The sequence below is a fragment of the Carassius gibelio genome, chromosome B14 (genome assembly GCF_023724105.1).
Source record: "Carassius gibelio isolate Cgi1373 ecotype wild population from Czech Republic chromosome B14, carGib1.2-hapl.c, whole genome shotgun sequence".
NCBI classification, from domain to species: Eukaryota; Metazoa; Chordata; class Actinopteri; order Cypriniformes; family Cyprinidae; genus Carassius; species Carassius gibelio.
This window is the reverse complement of record NC_068409.1, coordinates 23,742,226-23,762,635: the sequence shown is the minus strand read 5'-3', so window position 1 is coordinate 23,762,635 and position 20,410 is coordinate 23,742,226. Positions and strand designations below refer to the sequence as shown.

General features: G+C 35.7%; 2 protein-coding genes across 3 annotated transcripts; one reads left to right on the top strand and one right to left on the bottom strand.

Moving 5' to 3' along the window:
- The first annotated feature begins 621 nt into the window (after positions 1–621).
- Positions 622–2,202, top strand: lsm11 (LSM11, U7 small nuclear RNA associated). 2 transcript variants are annotated; one of them, XM_052573673.1, is made up of 4 exons: positions 624–1,109; positions 1,213–1,352; positions 1,443–1,526; positions 1,762–2,069. In XM_052573673.1, exons 1-4 carry the CDS (start codon positions 659–661, stop codon positions 2,050–2,052), a joined length of 966 nt encoding a protein of 321 aa, XP_052429633.1. In that variant the 5' UTR covers positions 624–658; the 3' UTR covers positions 2,053–2,069. The 2 variants fall into 2 exon arrangements, with proteins under 2 accessions (XP_052429634.1, XP_052429633.1); XM_052573674.1 differs by lacking the exon at positions 1,443–1,526 and having other exon boundaries at positions 622–1,109; positions 1,762–2,202.
- A 2,895-nt stretch (positions 2,203–5,097) lies between these two features.
- Positions 5,098–19,663, bottom strand: clint1a (clathrin interactor 1a). The gene is made up of 12 exons (XM_052574768.1): positions 19,438–19,663; positions 15,742–15,846; positions 15,502–15,598; positions 15,307–15,415; positions 15,040–15,204; positions 13,718–13,901; positions 13,258–13,480; positions 12,996–13,080; positions 12,304–12,381; positions 10,180–10,463; positions 8,407–8,587; positions 5,098–6,839 (listed from the first exon to the last, which is right to left on the bottom strand). The coding sequence occupies exons 1-12, from the start codon at positions 19,476–19,478 to the stop codon at positions 6,496–6,498; spliced, it is 1,896 nt and encodes a 631-aa protein (XP_052430728.1). The 5' UTR covers positions 19,479–19,663; the 3' UTR covers positions 5,098–6,495.
- Positions 19,664–20,410: the final 747 nt, after the last annotated feature.

Below are 20,410 nucleotides of genomic sequence, written 5' to 3'. Positions count from 1 at the left end.
TCTAATTTCGTCTGTCTTGGGAACACTAGCTTGTCTCTGCCATGATAATAACACTCGTTGTCTTCTCTAGTGCAGCTCAACCAGGTCTCATCCCATTCATCGATCTTGATTTCTGTGAAATAAGTGATTTCTGTTAAATAATGTTAAAACATATCTCCTTTTAAATTGGACATTGAGCTTTAAATTGTATGCTCAAACAGCAACATTACAGACTAGCTAAAGTTGGAAAAGCATAAAAGCATTCTTAAGTTATTGTTTATTGAATATACAATAGTGAAAAATAATTGATGTGGATAATTCCTACAAGAGGAAAAAAGGGGGGTCATATAAATAGTTACTTACAAATCTGTGTTAATTTAGTATAACTGAGACCATATAGATTTAGCTAATATTTTTTATATCTTTTTTTATTGTTTTATAAATTAGTAAAAACTGTAGTAATACTGAGCGCATTTCTTTTATTTGTATTGTTGTTGTTTTTTCACATATCTAAATATTTTCTATTAATTTTGTTCATATGGTTTCGTTTTAGTTATTTTTATTATATATATAAACTGGTACATTTTCTAAGATTTTGACAGGAAACATTTTCATCGGTGGCTTCACACCACACTGATAAGTTACCCATGATTCTCCGCGGTCTGCGGCTCATTCAAAAATGGAGGAGGGTGAGAGAGAGTCTGAAAGCGAGCGCCGTTCAGGACCTTCTCAAACATCTGATCAGCAAACCACCACCGAGACCTCCAGACAGACACCAGAGACTGACGAAGATGATGTCGAAACTAAGCTGGACATCAGCTCGGATAAGTTTGACCCTCTGCTCGCTCTGTATTCCCCACAAGTGCCATTGCCTTTCCCCAATATCAGGTGCTTTAATAACATCGCAGAATATGAGAGCTTCATGAAAGGCGGTCGAGGCCGAGCCAAACCCGAAAACGTGGAGAAAAGACTCCGAAAAGCACAGAAGGGTAAAGCAGACCCAGAGAGGATAGAAAGACTCAAAAGACTGATGGTAAACAACCCGGTTGAGGAGGAGGGAGAGGGAAGTGGAGTCAAGCGACAGCCTCGACGGCGAAAAGCGGCCAAAAATGTGCTTACGAGAATGCCACGTATGTCTCTCTGCCTTTGCTGTCAATGCCACAAGATGATAGTAAACACTTAACTTTTAAGTTAATCTAGTTATCTCACTATGCGTTGTGTCTTTTTGTCCAGTGCACACAGGCAGTCCATTAGGAGAACTAAACAGATGTGTTCAGGAGAAAATTAGAGTCAAAGTTCACATCCGGACCTTTAAAGGGCTCCGGGGAGTGTGTTCTGGCTTTGTGGTGGCATTTGATAAGTTTTGGAACCTGGTACGTATTAAATCACATTTACATGTATTAGAATCACTATTAAATATAAATATTTGTTGTCTTTTATTCTGCTAATCCGTTTGGTGCCAGGCAATGGTGGATGTGGATGAAACATACAGGGAGCCACTTCTGGGACAAGCTCTTTATCACGAGAAAGCACTTACGGTCACAAGGGTGAATCATTTGAATACACATCTGAATATTCTAGAAGATATTAAACCATAATCACATCTAAAATTGATTTGAAAAGTATTAATAAAAATAAAATTGTGCTTTTTGTCCTTTTTTTTTTTCTTTTGCTTTGCACTGAAGATTTTTTAAATCCTATTTTTTGCTGGCATTTTTTTTATACTCTTCAAATGTTATTGTATTGCTTTAAAAATCTATTTCAATTAATTTTCTATTACAGCTCTTTGAAAAATTAAAAGTTCAGGAGACCGTGGCTCTCAGCGCGGTTGAGAATCAGAAGTCAGAGCTACACAGTAGTTCATCTCGTCTCTCAAACCAAACGAGGAGAACCGACCCCAGACATACCCAGGAGAGATCTGAACACTCTGAGAAAGACAAGACCACATTAAAATCGACACAACAATTAAAAACCAAGCCTAAAGTGGAGTATGGAAGAGTGCACACACGTCATGTCAATCAGCTTTTTATACGAGGAGAAAACGTTCTTCTTGTGAACCTACAGCAGGAATAAAGACTAACCAGATTAAATATTTGCTTGGTTTACTTTTTATGGAGATTGCCCAGAAAGATTTTGTAAAATTAGTATATCATATTGATATGTATATCAACAGCTGAAACAAATATGTTAAAATTCGAGTAAAATAAACACTTTTTAATTGTGGTTGGTTGTTGTTAAGGTCACGTTCTCGACCCACGCTGTTTGTGTTTGCTTTGAATGACCACTAGGGGGAAGTAAGACACTGATGCACTGTAAGCAGTAACATTGCACATGGAGTCTAGTTTTGTTGTATTTTAACAAATTATCAGAGGGTTGAAATGGCAACCTATTGACAGCTTTGCTGACATATTTAAATTTTTCACTTAATTATTTTTTTTTATGGTAATGTAACCCGAAATGCCACAACAACAATCCTACAAACACAACAAAAATACATTCCATGACAAGAACAGGAGTAGGATGAAGGAAAAAATGATTTTATAAACTCCTACCCCATTCTTATATTAAGAAAGTTAGAAATTAGACGGCCTCACCAACATAATTATTAATTCTGCTTAAACGGCATTGAGCAAACAAAAACAACGATGCAATAAGACAACTCTGACAAAGACAAGACCATCATTGTTGTTATAGTTTTAACAATTTTCACATTCATCTTTATACAAGTTAAATATCTTCTGTTTATACTTCTATTTAAATGAATATTTGAACATTTTAGATCATTTTCTAGAAAATTCCATCTTTTCACACCAGAAACTGAAACACATTTGTTTGAGGGTATTTCCAGCAAAGGTTGTTTGAAATTATTATTTCTTCTGCTTATTCACTATTTACAATAAAAGGGGTTTGCTGTCCATGCGGTAACAGGCAATGTTTTACTTTATGAACAACAAAGTTTGTAAAGAAACCAAGTCCTTCAAAAGTAGTCCTGACCTCGGAAACAGTCCTGTAGTATGTTCTTGGAGCAACTCTATTAATTATTCTCATAACATTTTTTTGCAAAATACATAAGGGCATTAAATTAGCGAAATAAGAATTTCCCATTACCCAAAAACAATACATAAAATATAGAAAAATAAAGGAACAATATAGGATTCTCATGCCTTATAATTTAACATAAACTTTACTTTGCTCAAAACGGCAATGTTTGTACAAATTGTATTTCTTACATAAGCTATGTTGGAATTCCATTTAAATGTTTCATCTATGAGTAAACCGAAATTCTGACACTCTCTATAGTAATTACATATTCTTCCCCGATACAAAAAGAAAAATAGTAGAACAAAACATAAAATCTTTGATTCATCACAGAGGTCATTAATATATAAAGTAAATAATTTAGACCCCAGCACAGAGCCTTGAGGGTCTCCACACTGTATTGTTTCCAACTTGTATTCATAGCCTATATACTCTACATATTGTCTATTTTCTACCTAATAATCCAATTTAATACTATATCTCTTATTCCATATGTCTGTAATTCAGATATCAATACACCATGATCAAGAGTGTCGAAGGCCTTTTTAAGGTCAATAAAAACTCCAACTGTGTGATTTTTATTCTCCAATTCTGTAGAATAAAAGTGATTTTCATAAAAAAAAATAATCAATTTTTTTAAACAAAAAGCTTCTCCAGAATTTTTGAAAATTGAGAAAGCAAAGATATAGGCCTATAATTTGTGAGACTATGCCTATCACCAGATTTAATAAGGGGAATCATTTTAGCCATCTTCATTTTATCTGGGAAGAAGGCTGTATTAAAAGACAAATTAATTATATATTTTAATGGTCTAATAATACAATGTATAGTTTCTTTCACAATATATATATATATCTAAGCCATCACTATTGCATGAAAATAGTCACTTCACTGTTCTGTTAAAATTAAAGTCAATCTGTCAACCCCACTAAAAGGGCCAGCCAATAATACACACTTTTATTTTAATGTCAAACAGTATTTTCTTTTTAGACATTTACTTTTAGTATATATATGTAAAAATGCAGTTGGGTCTCTGTGGATTAAAAAAACTAAACATATAAATGGGTTAAGTGAGCTGTTGGAAATTGCGTGTAGCACTCAAGGCTTTTTGTCTTGACATGTTTGAGTGTTATTTTTCCTTCACTGCATATATTAGCCATACTCATTATTCTCTTCATGCAATATAAAAAACTCTTCAATTTTTTAAAATCTTAAAGAGTATTCAAATGTTATTTACGAAGTCACATGTCCATATATAATATACTTAAAATCATTCCTCCTATTGTTTTTAGATTTTAAATTAAATTAAAATTAAATTTAGGCATTTAGCAGACACTTTTATCCAAAGCGACTTACAGTGCATTCAGGCTAATAATTTTTTACCTATCATGTGTTCCCAGAGAATCAAACCCCCAAAATGTCCCCAATGCTCTACCACTTGAGCTACAGGAACACTGTTCTCTTCTGTTTGTAGATATTCTATCATGGTTACAGATATTTATGCTTTAAAGAGTAATTGCTGGTCTAATTTCTCTAGTTCACCTTCAAAAACCTAGTAAAGAATGAGTAAAATAATCCTAACCTAAAGTAATAGTTCATTTTTTCCAGTAAAATAATATAACTACTTATTGGAAAACTAGACATGTAAATTATCTTTCACAGCTTAGCTTATTCATAAAACTCTTAGCATCTTTCCCAGTTTTTATATATGAGAAAAGGTTCTATATTTTGTTGCATATTCATAAAATCACCATTTGGCTCCAGTTGAGGGAACACGTGTCCGGATGGACATAACATCATGTGCTGTGTGTGTAAAAGATACAAAATATACACCAGAACTGTGGCCAGTTTCCTTTTCCTTTATTAAGCTCAAGTTTCTCGAAATGAGTTATTAATTTTATGCCAATTAAAAATTTCCCTGGCAAAGGATCCAGTGAAAATGGGACATGTGGCTGTACCGCTTTCATCCTATTAAAGCATGCAAAGTTAACATTCGGAGTCAGGTCCTAAGAGGACTCTAAGAACAGACTATTTTTAAGACGTGATTGAATAGAGGAGATAAAAACAACATGCTCCACATTGAAAATGGAAATCAAATCTTTATTGTCATTCATAAAAGATCATAAGTATAATCAAGTCATTGTATGAAACCGAAAACATTAAACATTCTCAGTGGAAGATTTCGTTTTTTGTTGCTTGCTGTAGATTTGCATAAACGTATAGTGTTTCTTGTAACACTCCCCAACCATTAACAACTCAACAGCTGAGATTTCACAGAACCCAACAAACCTGACTACAAAAACCTAAAGCAACCCTTCAGGAAAAAGAAACGAGGAAGAATTTGGTCATTTTGCTTGTAAAAAGCCTCCGATTGGAAGAGAGGGGCTTGGTTGACTTCAGCGGACACTGTGGACAAAAACAGACGATCTTGACAATACAGTGATGGTCCTCTGGATACAGTATCCAACTGTTTGCTACCAGGCTTTACAAAAACACAGCCTCAACTTACACTCAGCAGAAGCAGATCTGCATAAAAATACGAACCTGTATCAGGTTCAATTATACATAAAATCCTTTAAGTCAACCAAACTCTTCCTTATATTTTATCCATGCAAAAACATAAAAAAAATGTGCACTTATTTACTCAGCTAGATATATATCTTCATTAACAGTACCTTTAATAAATACTGTACTTTTCATATAGTCCTAAGAGTTTGTTTTTTAGAAGAAAAAAAAAAAAGGCAAGAGACTGACAGGCACCATGTGTTTTAAGGACAGATTAAACATTTTTATAAAGAAGATAAGTAGATCAGATTTTCTCTGAAGTAGTACACTAACTATTTAAGGCCACAAAGGTTTTGATTTGGAATTGTCATTCGATCATCAATGTTTGAGTACTTCATTTCAGTTCAGAAAATGGTTATTTGAATAAAAATCAAATACCAAAAAATGGCAAAAAAAAAAAAAAAAAAATCACAAACTTTACTCTATACAAAAATCCTCACCATCATAATTCATTAATCTTTAAACTCAATAACTTATTGTCTGCTCGCAAAAAGGTTTACAGGTTATCATCTTAAGGCAGAGTAGAGGAAAGGCCAGAATTGATCGTTAGGATTTGTCTACAGCATTAGAAACCCAATACTTCCTGGGTTAAATTAAGAAGTTACGTGAAAAGAGAAAGTCAACTGGAGTCATTCACGATAACCCGACGCAATGGAAACGTGGGACGTGTGTGTGCAGTGACTGAAATGATTCTGAGCACACACCAGCCACCCTCGATAGGGCTCCTTGGTACAGCTGATCAGAAGAACATTGAAAATAATATAATCATCCAGTTGTACATGAGCATCATTTAAACAGACATTTCCTGCGTGGCTTTATTTGACATCTTTCAAGTAGTCTTTGTCGTCTAGCTCTTCATAGGTTCTTCATGGTCACATCTGAAGAAGGACTGTTCACTTAATACTCTGCAGTTCATTTCCCAAAGTTGGCAAAATCTGCAAAGGCATCTTGTTTAGGCTGTCCCATGGCAGGGTTCATGCCCATGACTGGCATTCCCGTACCCATGCCTCCTGGCATCCCCATTTGAGCTGTGGACATTCCCATGTTCATATTCATTCCCATCATGCCCTGATTGACTGGCATCCCTCCCATTGTTGGCATGGGCATGGTGCTACCTGTCATGCCAGGCTGCATGCCCATGTTCATTCCTCCCATCATGGTGTTGGTGGGTGGTCTGACCATTGAAGGAGCAGCCTGCATGCCCAGGTTCATTCCAGCAAAGCCCTGAGTCATCATATTCACCGGAGTCTGAACTCCTATTGCAGGATAAATAGAGAGGGGGAGGAAATTAAAATGAAGACTGCCGATTTATGAAAATAATCAACATTTCAAATCTATAGTTTTTGATGTTTCATTATTTTGTAATATAAAATGTTAAAACGATTAAATGTGTTTTTTTGTTTGTTTGTTTTTTTGCGTAAACATGTTTTTTTTTGGTTGTTGATGTTTTTTTTTTATATATATATATATACAGTACAGACCAGAAGTTTTTGCAAAGCAGTAATCAAAGCAAAAGGTGGCTACTTTGAAGAACCTAGAATATGACATATTTTCAGTTGTTTCGCACTTTTTTGTTATGTATATAATTCCATACATAATTCCACATGTGTTAATTCATAGTTTTGATGCCTTCAGTGTGAATCTACAATTTTCATAGTCATGAAAATAAAGAAAACTCTTTGAATGAGAAGGTGTGTCCAAACTTTTGGTCTATACTGTATATATAGATAGTTCAAAAGTTTGCGGTCAGTAAAGCTGCATTTATTTGATCAGAAACACAGTAAGAACAGTCATTTGTGACCCTTGACCACAAAACCTGTCATAAATCACTGGGGTATATTTGTAGCAATAGCCAAAAAAACAAAACAAAAACACATTGTATGGGTCAAATTTAAAGATTTTTCTTTTATGCCAAAAATCATTAGGATATTAAGATCATGTTCTATTAAGATGTTTTGAACATTTCCTAACATAAATATATCAAAACTTAATTTCTGATTAATAAGATGCATTGCTAATAATTCATTTGGACAACTTCAAAAGGCGATTTCCTCAGTATTTAGATTTTTTTGCACCCTTAGATTCAAGATTTTCAAATAGTTGTATATCAGCCAAATACAGTCATATCCTAATAAACCATACTTCAAATGAAAGCTTATTTATTCAGCTTTTGGATGATGTATAATGATGGTTTTGAAAAATTGACACTTACGACTGGTTTTGTGGTCCCGGGTCACATTTTACAAATATTCTTAATATTAATCTATTGCACAATTCAAAAAACATTTCTTATTATTATCAACGATAAAAACTGCTATGCTGCTTCATTAACAAATATGTCACTTAATAATAATAAAAAATAAATAAAATAAAAAACATACTGACTCCAAACTTTTGAACCTTAGTGTAACTGTTATCATTATTTATTTGAAAAAAGAAAAAAAGAAAATCAATATTCTAATAGCTTAAAAATCTAATAGCAATATTCATGATTTTAGTCAAATTTCATAAACATGGATATGTTTATGCGTTTAAGCATTATATACCACCCTCTAAAACAGAAATCCTTTTCACAAAGTGTCAATAGAACAGTGTGTCATGTTTCTGTATCAGTAGTTTGCACTTACTATTGTACTTTTATGTTATAATAGTATTACATCTATACGTTAATATTTTCATGTGTCATATTTTTTTGTGAGATTAGTTACTAATTTTCTCCACTCTTCATATAGACTAATTGTTTGAATTCCTTTGAGCTCATTCATTTTCTTAACTCCAGATTCTATCTTGTTGCAGACACTCTACATCGCCATCTTTGCTTACCTTGCTGCATCATGCTGAGTGTGGGCTGAGAAGGTTTGGGTGGCTGCATGCCAGGGCCAAGGAAGTCCAGGCTTATGTCTACATTAGAGTTGGACCAGGTGGAAGGCAAACCGGCTTTGGGATTGGGTTGCTGGGTCATCGGTTGCTGGGGCATCAGTGGGCTCCCCATTGACTGAAGTGGCTGCAAAGACAGAGGAAATCAAATCAGCTTTTGAACAAACCATATATGATAGTATCCATATGATCAAACACAATGTTTTCTCTGATTTTGCTAAGATGATACTTCTCTGCTGCAGTCCAAGCATAATTAAAATTCCCCAAGGACCATGACTGTTTGCCAATGGCAGAATGACACAACTCAGAGAAGATGAAAGGCACGATTAATATTCCAGAACATTACACTGTGGTCTTTCAGGGTTATCAAGACTCGAGTTAAACGAGACAGAAATGTTGGTTGAGAGGCACGGTCTTCTCCTAAAATTATTTCAGCATGTAAAAATGCATCTCAAGTCCCTCTAATTATACCATCGGGGGGCTGCTTTTTTCTTTAGCCAAACAAAACTTGCCATTTTAAAGTAGGTCAGGCTTTTAGCATGCAAATATTATCTTTGTGCAAGGCTTTTGTTTCAATTTAATGGTTTTCTGACTTAAACTTGTTCCTCCTCATTCTGCCATTCTCTGTGATGGGCGTCCCAGGGGGCTGGGGTTGATGGGTAATGAGGAGGGGGTGGGTGGAAAATTGTGCCGATGCTGCGTGTTAACTCTGGCTCGTTTCACTTTCATGTTGCCTGCTCTCTAAACCGCTGGCTCTGAACCTCGGCCAGAATTGTCTTTTCTTGCGTAAATAGTGTTTAGTGTGCAGTTCCACTTAGATGAGCTGCATTAAGTACTCCACAGATGGGGGATCTGAATGAAAACCACATTATCTATGTGCAACTCTACATCACTTGGTTTCATCTTTATTATTTTATCGTGCTGTAAACATAACGTTGAGAGACGGCAATGCACAAAACTCTATGATAGGTACAACACCTAATGAAATGCATAGGCACTCATTTGCAAGCTACACTATATACAACGGCACAAGCAAAATATTTCATAATCAAATGTTTTGTAGCTTTTATTGGACTTTGTTTTATATATATATATATATATATATATATATATATAGTCTCTAAATTAATAAATGTAATTTATTCCTGTGATGGCAAAGCTGAATTTTCAGCAGTCATTACTCCAGTCTTCAGTGTCACATGATGCTTCAGAAATCATTCTAATATGCTGATTCTCTTTCTGGACGAGAACAACAATGTATTATTATTATTACTTATCAATGCTGAAAACAGCTGTGCTGCTTAATATTTTTGTGGAAAGCCATGATGCATTTTTTTCGGGATTCTTTGATCAAGTTAAAGTAAATAACAGTATTTATTTGAAAGTTTATATATATTATAAATGTTTACTGTCACTTTTGATCAATTCAAGTCATGCTTGCTAAATAAATTATATTATTAACTATTCATTTATTTCAAAAAAGGAAATTGTATTTCTCTTCTCAGAAAAAAATAAAAATATGGATGGCCCATCCTTAATGCAAAAGCATAAAAATTAATTCAATAAAATTAAGGATGAGAACATACAGCGAATACTGAGCTCTTCAAAGCGTTTCAAGGTGCCTTGATCTAAAAAACATGATTATAGAAGATATCAAGTACTCGTTCCCAGAAAATATATAGTTTAAACATGGAGAAGATTCTCAAAGGCAGTAGGCACCTGTGATTTGGACATTGGCATGCCAATGGTCTGAGAGGTGGTCATGGAGAAGTTCATGCTTTGGGAGGAGCTGAAGTTAGTGGTCTGAGAGGAGCCCATTAGGTCAAAGAGGTCGGATGAGGGTGCTGTGGATGCAGGGGCAGGAACAGGAGCAGGGGCCGCCTGCAGACCTGAGAAAAGGTCTATTCCTGCAGGGTTAACAGGCTGAGCTGCAGGGACGGCTGGCTGGGTTGCAGGAAAAGCGTTCCAATCACCAAAGTCTCCATTCCCACTAGACGCTGGGGCTGGGGAAAGACAAAAGCTTGTGATGAATTGAAACACAGAGAAGCACAAACGTTATAGAGAGCACAGGGAACATAGAAGGAAGTTGTAATAGTTACGAAACTTTATGACTGCAACAAATTCTTCAGAAAATCTTGCTTCATGTTAGGCTTTATCATACAGCAGAAGATGTGCATTTGCATTTAAATGAGCAATACAAAAAAAAAAAAGAAAAAACTAGAGAAATGCAAGAGAACTAGAAATGAAACTATCAGGGCAATGAAGATGCATGAACATCAAAAAGAATCACAGACTCTGTCACTTCAGCTCGGTCCCAAAACTGCAGAGGGTAACATGTCACACCCAACAAGAGCTGAAATGTGTCTGTGCTCATTAGCTTTTAGCACAGCAGCCCACCATATGGCTGCCCCCTCCTCTCACTATTTAAAGGCTTTCTGCTTGGAGTATTTCATAAACAGGCAGCTGAGGATGGCAAACTCCGGTCCAGCAGAAAAAACAAACAGCCTTCTGTTATATTCCCAGAACTATATTTAAATAACCATATAAAAACACACACATATCACCACTTTGTGTCTTTCAAGTTGCACTCCCTTAAGGCTTTCATTTTAACATGCGAGTTTAATTAGGAAAAAAAATACAGAGTCTTCTGGCAAAAGCAAGCAAGGCTTTATTTGTTTCTCTTGGAGTTGCATATATTTAAAGGAACATAACTTCCAGTATCTTAGGAATAATAATAGGGTATTGATGGTCAACCAATCAATTGCTTACTTCAACATATGTATTTAGATTTTCTGGTTACTAGTTCTAATATTCTTTTGTGGTGTTGCTTTAAGTATTGGCAGTTCTAACTGTAGACAGATTGCCTTCCCAGAGTAATTGTGTTTAAATTCTTCCCACGTGGCTACATTCAGACAGACATCTTTGGACATAGCTTTTCATTTTTAAATCTCAAGTTTAAAAGTGTGTCATGAGACCCTAGTGCTCTGTTCTATTCAACTGCACTACATTCAGCTGTTTCTGAACGTCTTATTTAAACTGCCTTGAGAAACACACCTGACTGCGGTCATATAACCCAAAACCCAACCAATATATAGGGGTTTCTTAAAACCAATTAACTGATGAATCAATTAGAATACACATGCAATAGTCACTTTTGAAAACACGCTATTGTTCAAAATTTTTGAGCAGGAAAGTCTCTTTTGCTGAACAATGATACATTCTTTTGATAAAAAAAACAGACTTTTGAGAAGTTTTATAACATTTACATTTATGCATTAAGCAGATGCTTTTATCCAAAGTGACTTACAGTGCATCCAGGCCACACAATTTTTTTTTTATACCAGTATGTGTGTTCCCTGGGAACTGAACCCATGACCTTTTGCTATAATTTATTAAAAATACTTGTATAAAATTTTAAATAACTTTTCTATTTACATATATTTTAAACCTAACTTATTCCTGTACCTTATTCTTTCAAAGTTGAAATTTCTGCAGCCATTATTCCAGTCTTCATTCTAATTTGATGATTTGGTGCTTAAGACACATTTCTTATTATGAATGTGAAAAACTGCTAAATAATTTTGGTGGACACCGTAATGTATTTTTTCTTTGATGAAAAAAAACAAAAAAAACAAAAGTTTATTTAAAATAGAAATCTTTTGTGAAAAATCTTTACTGACACTTTTGATAAATGTAATATGTCCCTGGAAAAAAAGGTGTTTAATGGCTGACCCCAAATGTTTTAACAGAGGTATATGTTGTTATAAGTAGAAGTGAAAACAATCAAGAGTTTCAGGTTGTATTTCTGAGCTGATGGTGTGTTAAGAGGTTATATAAACATACCAGCTGATGATGGAATACTGGTTGCAGCTGCAAGAGAAGAGAAATCAGCAAAACCTCCAATCAGGTCAGAGCCTGAACCTAGAACAAAAGAGAGAGAGAGAGAGAGATTGAATTATGACATTCTAGATTTGTGAAACATATCAATCCCCTACTAATATCCTTAGGAAAAGACAAAAATGGAGAACACAGAATAGGAAACATCTGTTGGGTCTGTGAGGGGCACAAACACTCCGGTCACGTTACATTCCAGCAGCCTGTGGCTGGAGTTATGTGGAGGAGGACAGATGCAGCTGTTAGGCTGCTGGTGGAGGGAGCAAGACAGTGAGGAGAGAGATCTACGCATCTGCTCAGCAGTACACACTCACCAGGGAACACTTTGACATCTGGCCCCGGTGACTAAATGCTTCAGCAGGCAGCAGGAGTGCAGGACAGCGCATATGCTAAACTTCACTGTGAGCACCTCTCTTACGTCCACACTGCCAAGCTAATGGCACAGTGTTTCCTGCAACTTTGACTTATCTCCTCATCCGTTCTTTATGTATTGCATGTTCAGGTGTTGAGGCAGTGCTGAACCACAAATCAATCAATTAAAAAAATACATTCTATAATATTTTCCTCAGCTACAACTGTAGGTCCACCAAAATATTCCTAACTTAGAGAAACCCAAAAAGGATGCATGTTACTATTGTTACCTTGGGAAGCTGGTTGAGCAGGAGCGGTATCCGCCGAGAACAAGTCCACCAGACCAGAACTGGGCTGGCTCACTGCTGACGTGCTCTATGGCAACAAAGAAAGGAAAAACTAAAACACTCTTAACAGCAACCACAAGATGTCAGTGTAGAGTCTACGTTTACCATTTCTTTTCACACTATTTATTAACAAATCTCTCCCTCTCTCTTTAATTAAACTGGAAAACACTAGTGCTGGTACTGTAGCTAATTTTCTCTCATCTACCTGGCTTGTATTTGTGTTGGTGGAGGGTTTATCGCCAGTGTAATGCGCAGCTGCTCCCAGGTCTATCGTTTTGGAGGGAATGCCTCCTCTCTTACGAGTGGCAGTGGTCTCTGTGGCCTGGACGATCTGGACGCTTTTGGTTGTTACTGTCTCCTCATCATCTTTAAATTCTGATTTCCCCGACTGCCCGTTTCGTGTTCCCCGACGCTCCTCATCTCCTTCACTATACACAGAAGATAAAGCATAAGCTTACGTATGATCACTAACAAAAAGCTTCCTTTCTTTGAGAATAAGTAGATGAAACTCAATCAGTACATGAAACAACTGTCAACAATTTGTTCATATAATTACTTATAACATTTCCGCTATTTGTGTTTCAAAAGAACAAAAGAAGACTTGGCAGAATAGGAGTTTCCAGGTGATCTGAGAGGGGAAAGTGAGACGGCCTGGGGGTCCTGACCTGAATCTGTCAGGCGAGTCGTCCCGGTCTTTTCTGCGGAACATGTTGATGGTGTCATCAAGGGTGCTTCCGATCTTATCGCTGATCTCTCCCAGTTTGTCACTGAAAGGGAAAGCCCCCTTGCTTTTGTCCCAGTCTTCATCCCATTTGGAGCGTGACTCTCCAAAATCAAACTTGTCCTCTGCTGCAGAATGCATAAAAAGCACAGGAAATGTGTTATGCTATATAGACGTATTATACAGTCAAACTTCATTTAGAACTCGTATATGGACATATAAGGAATAAAAGAGTTAATCCCACAAAAACATATCTGGGTAATTAAAATCAGAGGGAAAAAATGCATTTTGCAAAAAGCAAATTAAGCTCATTGATAAATTAAACACATTTTCAGACCTATGTTAATTATTGTCATGCAGTTGGATGTTTTACTTCAGAGGTTGTTTGTAATTTTCATTATTCTTAATGGTTGTGGTTAGTGGCTCTCATTAGAATTTAATTACTTAATTATCATAAATTAAAGGCAGAATGATAAATATGAACATGAAGTAATAATAAATAGTTAATTTAATTAATATACCGGTCTCTTTTTTGTTGATTATACTGTTTATAAGGGTGTGTTTAATTGTCGGGAAAATAATTCAAGAGCTGGTCCTAAAAAGAGGCTTAATGTTGTTATGCAAAATAGAATTTCTTTCTTTTTCTTTTTTTCAGGGGTGTGGTGAAATATGACCCAGGGTGAGATTCACCCTCTAATTTCATGTCAATGTAAAGAGAAGTAAAATCAGGCTAAGATGCTTCCTCTCGGGTGTATTTCATAACTAAGAACTATGATTGGACTATGGTTACATTACTGAATACATTTGCAAGCCACCATCTCAAAAACACAATAAAAGACATATATATATATATATATATATATCAAGTTTCATTAAACTTTCGAGTGAAACGACTGTCACACTAAACATGATACCAGTTAAATCTAAAACAGCCATTACAAAAAAAACCTTTCATTTTTCCTTCCCAATCAACATAATTTATGCTGTCATGTGAAAACGCAGCTATGTCAGGAATCAAAATAAATCTACAGTACAGTTCACTCATCTGGCGATGCAAACCCCCCAGAGACAAAAACAGTGGCGAGGAGATAGAGGACCTACTTGTTCTCAAAGAGAGTCTCAATTAGATGAATTCCTTATGATAAATGTATTTTATGTGATATAAAAAAAACAAAACATTGCAACACTTGATAAATATGACGGCGAGAAAGGTGTGTACGTGTGTGAGAGCGTGCAAGTAAGAAAGAGGGGAAGTTAGGGACTTACAGTATCTGAAGCCCGACATACTGTCAGAGGACACGCCTATATACTTGTCCCTGTTTTTCTTGGCCTTCTTCCTCTCCTCTCTCAATCTGTCATCATCTTGAACAAACTCTATCATCTCCTTCACCTTCTGACGCACATTGACACCCTGGTCCTTGCCATTCTCATCTGAAACACAAAGCCCATTCATCTTAGTATCTAAGAGACATCAAACAGTGTATAGGACAGATGAATAATAACATGAGCTTAGCTTTAGAGCAGTTCACTCACCTACATGATGATAGCTCTCAATTGAACGCAAGTCATACAGGTGCTCTCTTGCACTAGTAACAACCCGTTCAGATCCATTTCTGATCAAGTACGCCAGCAGCAGTAAAGACTGAGGTAGAGAGGACAGTTAAGTTCATGACAGATTACGGCAAAACAAAACCATTGCAGTCCTAAACTGTCATCAGGAAAGCATACCTTGTAAACTCTTCTCCAGTTTTTCTTGTTGTCTTTCAACATTCTTGTCCACAGCATGTTCATTAACTCTGGAAACTGCTCGTACATGAATGTAGCCCTGAAATGAAACAAAAAATAAGAAAAGCTTGTCTTAGGAGACCTTTCATATTGGAAGTATGTCTAACTGTTGACAAATACAAACATAAGATAAGATTTAGAGGATGAAGAGACTAATCAAGCCTTGAAATCCCCTCCACTTGCCTGGCGATCTCCCCCATTAACTGTCCAGACGGTCCCCACGGGTCATCGTTGGTGGCTTCTCGAACTTTAGACTCAATTTCTGTATAGTTCATCACAACATTGGTTCTGTAAGAATGAGATTAAAACACAACATCCTTTTAGTAAAGTCAAACATCCTTTATTTAGACCGATTAAAAAAAAATGTAAACATGGTGCATCATGATTGGTCGCAAAGCACATGAAAACATGGACATTATACAAATGATCCGCTTTGTTGATCCAAGGCGGAAAATCTATGCGTTTCAAACATTATGAAGGTGTGTAAATGATGACAAGAATAGAATTAGGTTATATATTAACAGCAGTTATAGACACACTGAAAATCACTTCCTATTCAAACTGTGTATATATACACACACACAAATACATATACACATACACATACATAAATGCATATCATGTTATCTGGTTAGTTGGTAACCATTTTAAAAATCCCCTCTCTATTTTTTTATTGCCTACTAAAAAGGTAAAGTTAGAACAGTCAATGCCTAAAACAGTCATCAATCTTAGACCCCACCTTCATTTGAATAACGGATGGAGATAACCAGCAAAGCAGGGTCAAAATCTCTTATTATGTTAAACCAGTTTAGCACTAGAGGGACATAACCTGAGTGACATAATAAAGTGGTTATACAAGACACACAAGATCTCAGTACATGGGTGGGGTGTAGGACAGACTCAATGAGAATAGAGGGTGGATCAAATAAAAGCACCCTATGGAGTCCTCAGTCTTTCCTACTTATTTAAAACAACAACAACAAAAAGACCACTGCCATTTGCTTTAAAAATAAATCTTAGTCTTACTATGAAAAAATACATTAGTATTGTCTTTCTCAATGTAAGATGAAACAAAATGCATGTATACATACATAAATATATGAGTCAACAACTTCCTACATCCTTGTTTCCTCATTTAAGATTATTCACTTATAGACAAAGACAGAATCATAAAGATCAAAAACATGTACAAAACCCCCTAAACTATCAAACACAAAACTTCAGCATCATTTGAGTTAATAAAAAAAGAGGTCAGGACATCCATTTGCTTATGCTTGCAAGGTGCAATCATTTCCTTATTCTGAGTCATCTGGGATGAACAAGACTGTGTCCAATCCTTAAAAAACACAACAGACAGGCCAACCGCATTGACTGGTTTCACAGCTTGAGGATAATGGAGGCTGCTTTTAATTTTATTTAAGGTACAACTGAAATTCTTTCCACAGTTACATGATACCTGTGGCTGAGTGATAATAACATCTTACTACACACTAAATACTATAATACAAAGTCCTCCTGTGGCATCTCAGGACTTTCACACCATTTAGGAACAGGCTCATTGCTTTACCAGCATGAAGCTAAATTCCCCACACATTGTCAATCCAGCCATGGCTGCACTTGGCAAGTATTCTGTTAAAAGGTCATGCTGTTGATAGAGATGGCAGACTGATTTTGGTGGCAATAAGCTAAATTTCCTCACCTTGCTACATTGTTTTCAAACTTGCTTTGCAAAAACAGGAAATGACAATTTTTTTTCTTTTTTTGCGGGTCATGATAAGTGATGGCTGTCTAGAATAGATAGAATTGATTAGTTCTTTTATATTGCTTCTCCAGGGATTTTTGTAGTCTCTATTAAGGGGCTAGCGCCAATTCAATATACTATAGTGTCAGATACTTTTTAACATCACATCTGAAGATAAGTGTGTAAATGTAACAGTTTCAGGGACATACCCACTTATTAGGCAACACCCAAAGGTTTGTGCAAAGTCATATTTGTGAATTAATGCTTTCAGTAACTGCTTTTCTATACTATGAGAAAAGGGCAAACTAGAAAATGATAGAAAAAAAACAACCTCAAGTTCAGTTATATCCTCTTTAATTAGCATTATTCAATGTTATTCTTGAAGATAAAATCATTTTCAAGTTTCTGTGAACAATGAATTCATTCATTCACCAGAGTTAACTCTATGAAATACTAAAGTCTAAGAAATAAAACAGAAGTGTAGTCTGAGGCTATGACCAGCAGTTTATTTTAAGACAGGGATTTAATTTGTTTTTGACCTTGGCACTTCTAAAGCAAAACATCATTCTGAATTTCCCACTGAACAACTATTCATAAAGACAGTAGACGAAGCGTGCATGACAGATGGAACAATCTGAAAAACGGTTTAACCTTTAAATTGTTTCTGAGGCCCAATTTCTAAGAAATATTCGAGAAAAAAAATATTAAAAGGGGGTTCCAGCAAAAACCTAGGCCAAGAGACTTTGTATAAAAACTGGCATCATCCTAGAATTATGTGTAAGCAAATATGACAGCATGGCATAGTGGACTAAAGCACTGAAAGTGCAGAAGGCCATTGACCTCTAAATAAATCATTTAAATTTGAGCTTCATGTGAGACAAACTGTAGATGAAGATAAAATCAATAATTTGAACAAAAATATTACATTATAGTATTTTGATAATTGTTGGTAATTACAAATTTTTTTTTTTTTCTGGGGTATTGTTTTCCTGTCCTTTAAAGGGTTAAAACAGATGTATAGATGCCTCATTAGCTACTATGGTTCCATGGGCCGCTATATGTAAGCCGTCCGCCATACTGTAATGGTCAACTTGACATCATTCCCCATAGTAATAATTTAGCTGCATCCGAAAACTTAGGCAATGACATAGCAGCCAGCTTTTTTTTGCACAAAGGCACCTCTTAAACTGATTTCAGACAGGCTTCTGATGCAGCGTAACGGTTTAATGATCTACAACAAAATAGAACCAGTTTTGGTGATAAATGAACACATTTTTTTACTATAATACTGATTTATCAATAGAATTAACATTAAAAGTGCAAAAAAATGACCGTTTCAAGATGGCGGCCGCATCTACGACGTGCCTGGACAGTCGAATGGGGTATATATGTATGATGTATACACACACACATATCTATGGGTTAAAACACTAGTTTCAGTTTAACACCAGCAGTTTCCATGAAACTCAAAAGCTCCATTACAGAATCTACGCAACCATCTTTATCCGTACAGCTTTTGAACCAGGATTACAACTAGAAAGTGTAAATAGTTTGCCAATTAATCTTATATGACACCATACATATATGTACAAAGAATTGTTGTTCATTTCATGCTCGCAGATTAGGTTGAATAGTGCCTGACAAATAGTGCTGTCAAACATGAAAAAGTTGTTGCCACTCCAATGCCAAGTTAAACACGTGCTCTTACTTAAATTTTTTAAACAATTTTGACCTTCAGAAAGGTTAACAATCAACACATCGGTTTGGCATGTAAAGCACTACACAAACACAAACGCTGTGTTTTGACAGCCAACACAAGTTCAGCAACTGTCATAAAATTAGCCACTGAGAGTTAATAGTAAGGAAGTTTGAGGGTACCCTTTGTCTCGTAAACAAAAATTAATCGTAATAAAACGAGTGAAAATGTCTGATAAAGAATCCTAAGCGACTTGAAAACGAAAGTTAAATACACAGGCGAAATACGCTAGTTTTAAGGTCACAACAAAGCTGTAGTTAGCTACTGTGCTAACTCCTGTCTCGAGAGAGCGATGTGACGTCAACGAGTGTGTACGTGTCTCATTTTCAACAGGTATGAGACAGGACACCGAAATACTGTCGAAAACATTCACAATACTCACGCTTTATCAACCAGCTCCCTCACTTTCCACATATTCAACATTTTGGCCGTGTTGTGTTGGCTCTCGTTCGTGAAAACAGGTGTCCCAGCCCTTGAGATCCGCTGGTCGTGCCAGGCGAGCTGTCACGAGAGCCTGTGCATGAACTCTAAAGTTACGCTGCTTCAGACAGCGGCGGAGGAGCGCAGGCCGGACAGGTTACTACGGAAATGCGCCGTCACTTACGGAAATTTCGTAGGCTTCTTCAGCAGAAATCTACATCCTTGATGAGGATATGACATAAACCACATTAGCATAACCTCTCAGAAGTGGTTAGTGAATGTGAAAAAAATGAACACGTGTTTGTTTCAAATGATAGCGAGAATGAATAAATAAATCAGTAAATTAATTATATATATATAAATTATTATTATACAATTATATGAATTGAGATTCTAATTAATTAAATTTCAGTTTTCACCAAGCACAATTCATTTTTAATGTGAATTTAAAGAGATAGAATTAAAGGAGCAAGCTTTCACAGTGTTTTACATGTAAACATTAATTATAAATTCATGTATAAATTAACTTTAATAAAAAAAATTGTTGAATTGGGTAACATTTTTTTCTGGTCTTGTTTCATTGTTTTACTTCATGTATACTCAGTTTGCTTAATAGCCTAGCCTATAATGAGTTCAATTAGTTTAATGATTTTCTGATAATAGAGAATAACAATTGAATGTTGAAAGATTTCACAGTATGTATACAGAAATGTATATAATAATTAATAATAATAATAATAAAAATGTTTATTCAGACAAGTTTAAGGTACTGTATGCCACTGCCAAGTTTATCAGTCACATCTGCCTAAGACAAGTATGAGACATTAACATGGTAAAAAAAAAAAAAAAAAAAAAAAAAAACAGTAAGTTTCTGGGTGTCAGCTTCAATAGATAGTCCATTTCTCAGGAGCTGAGATGCCAAGGTTTTGTGTGTT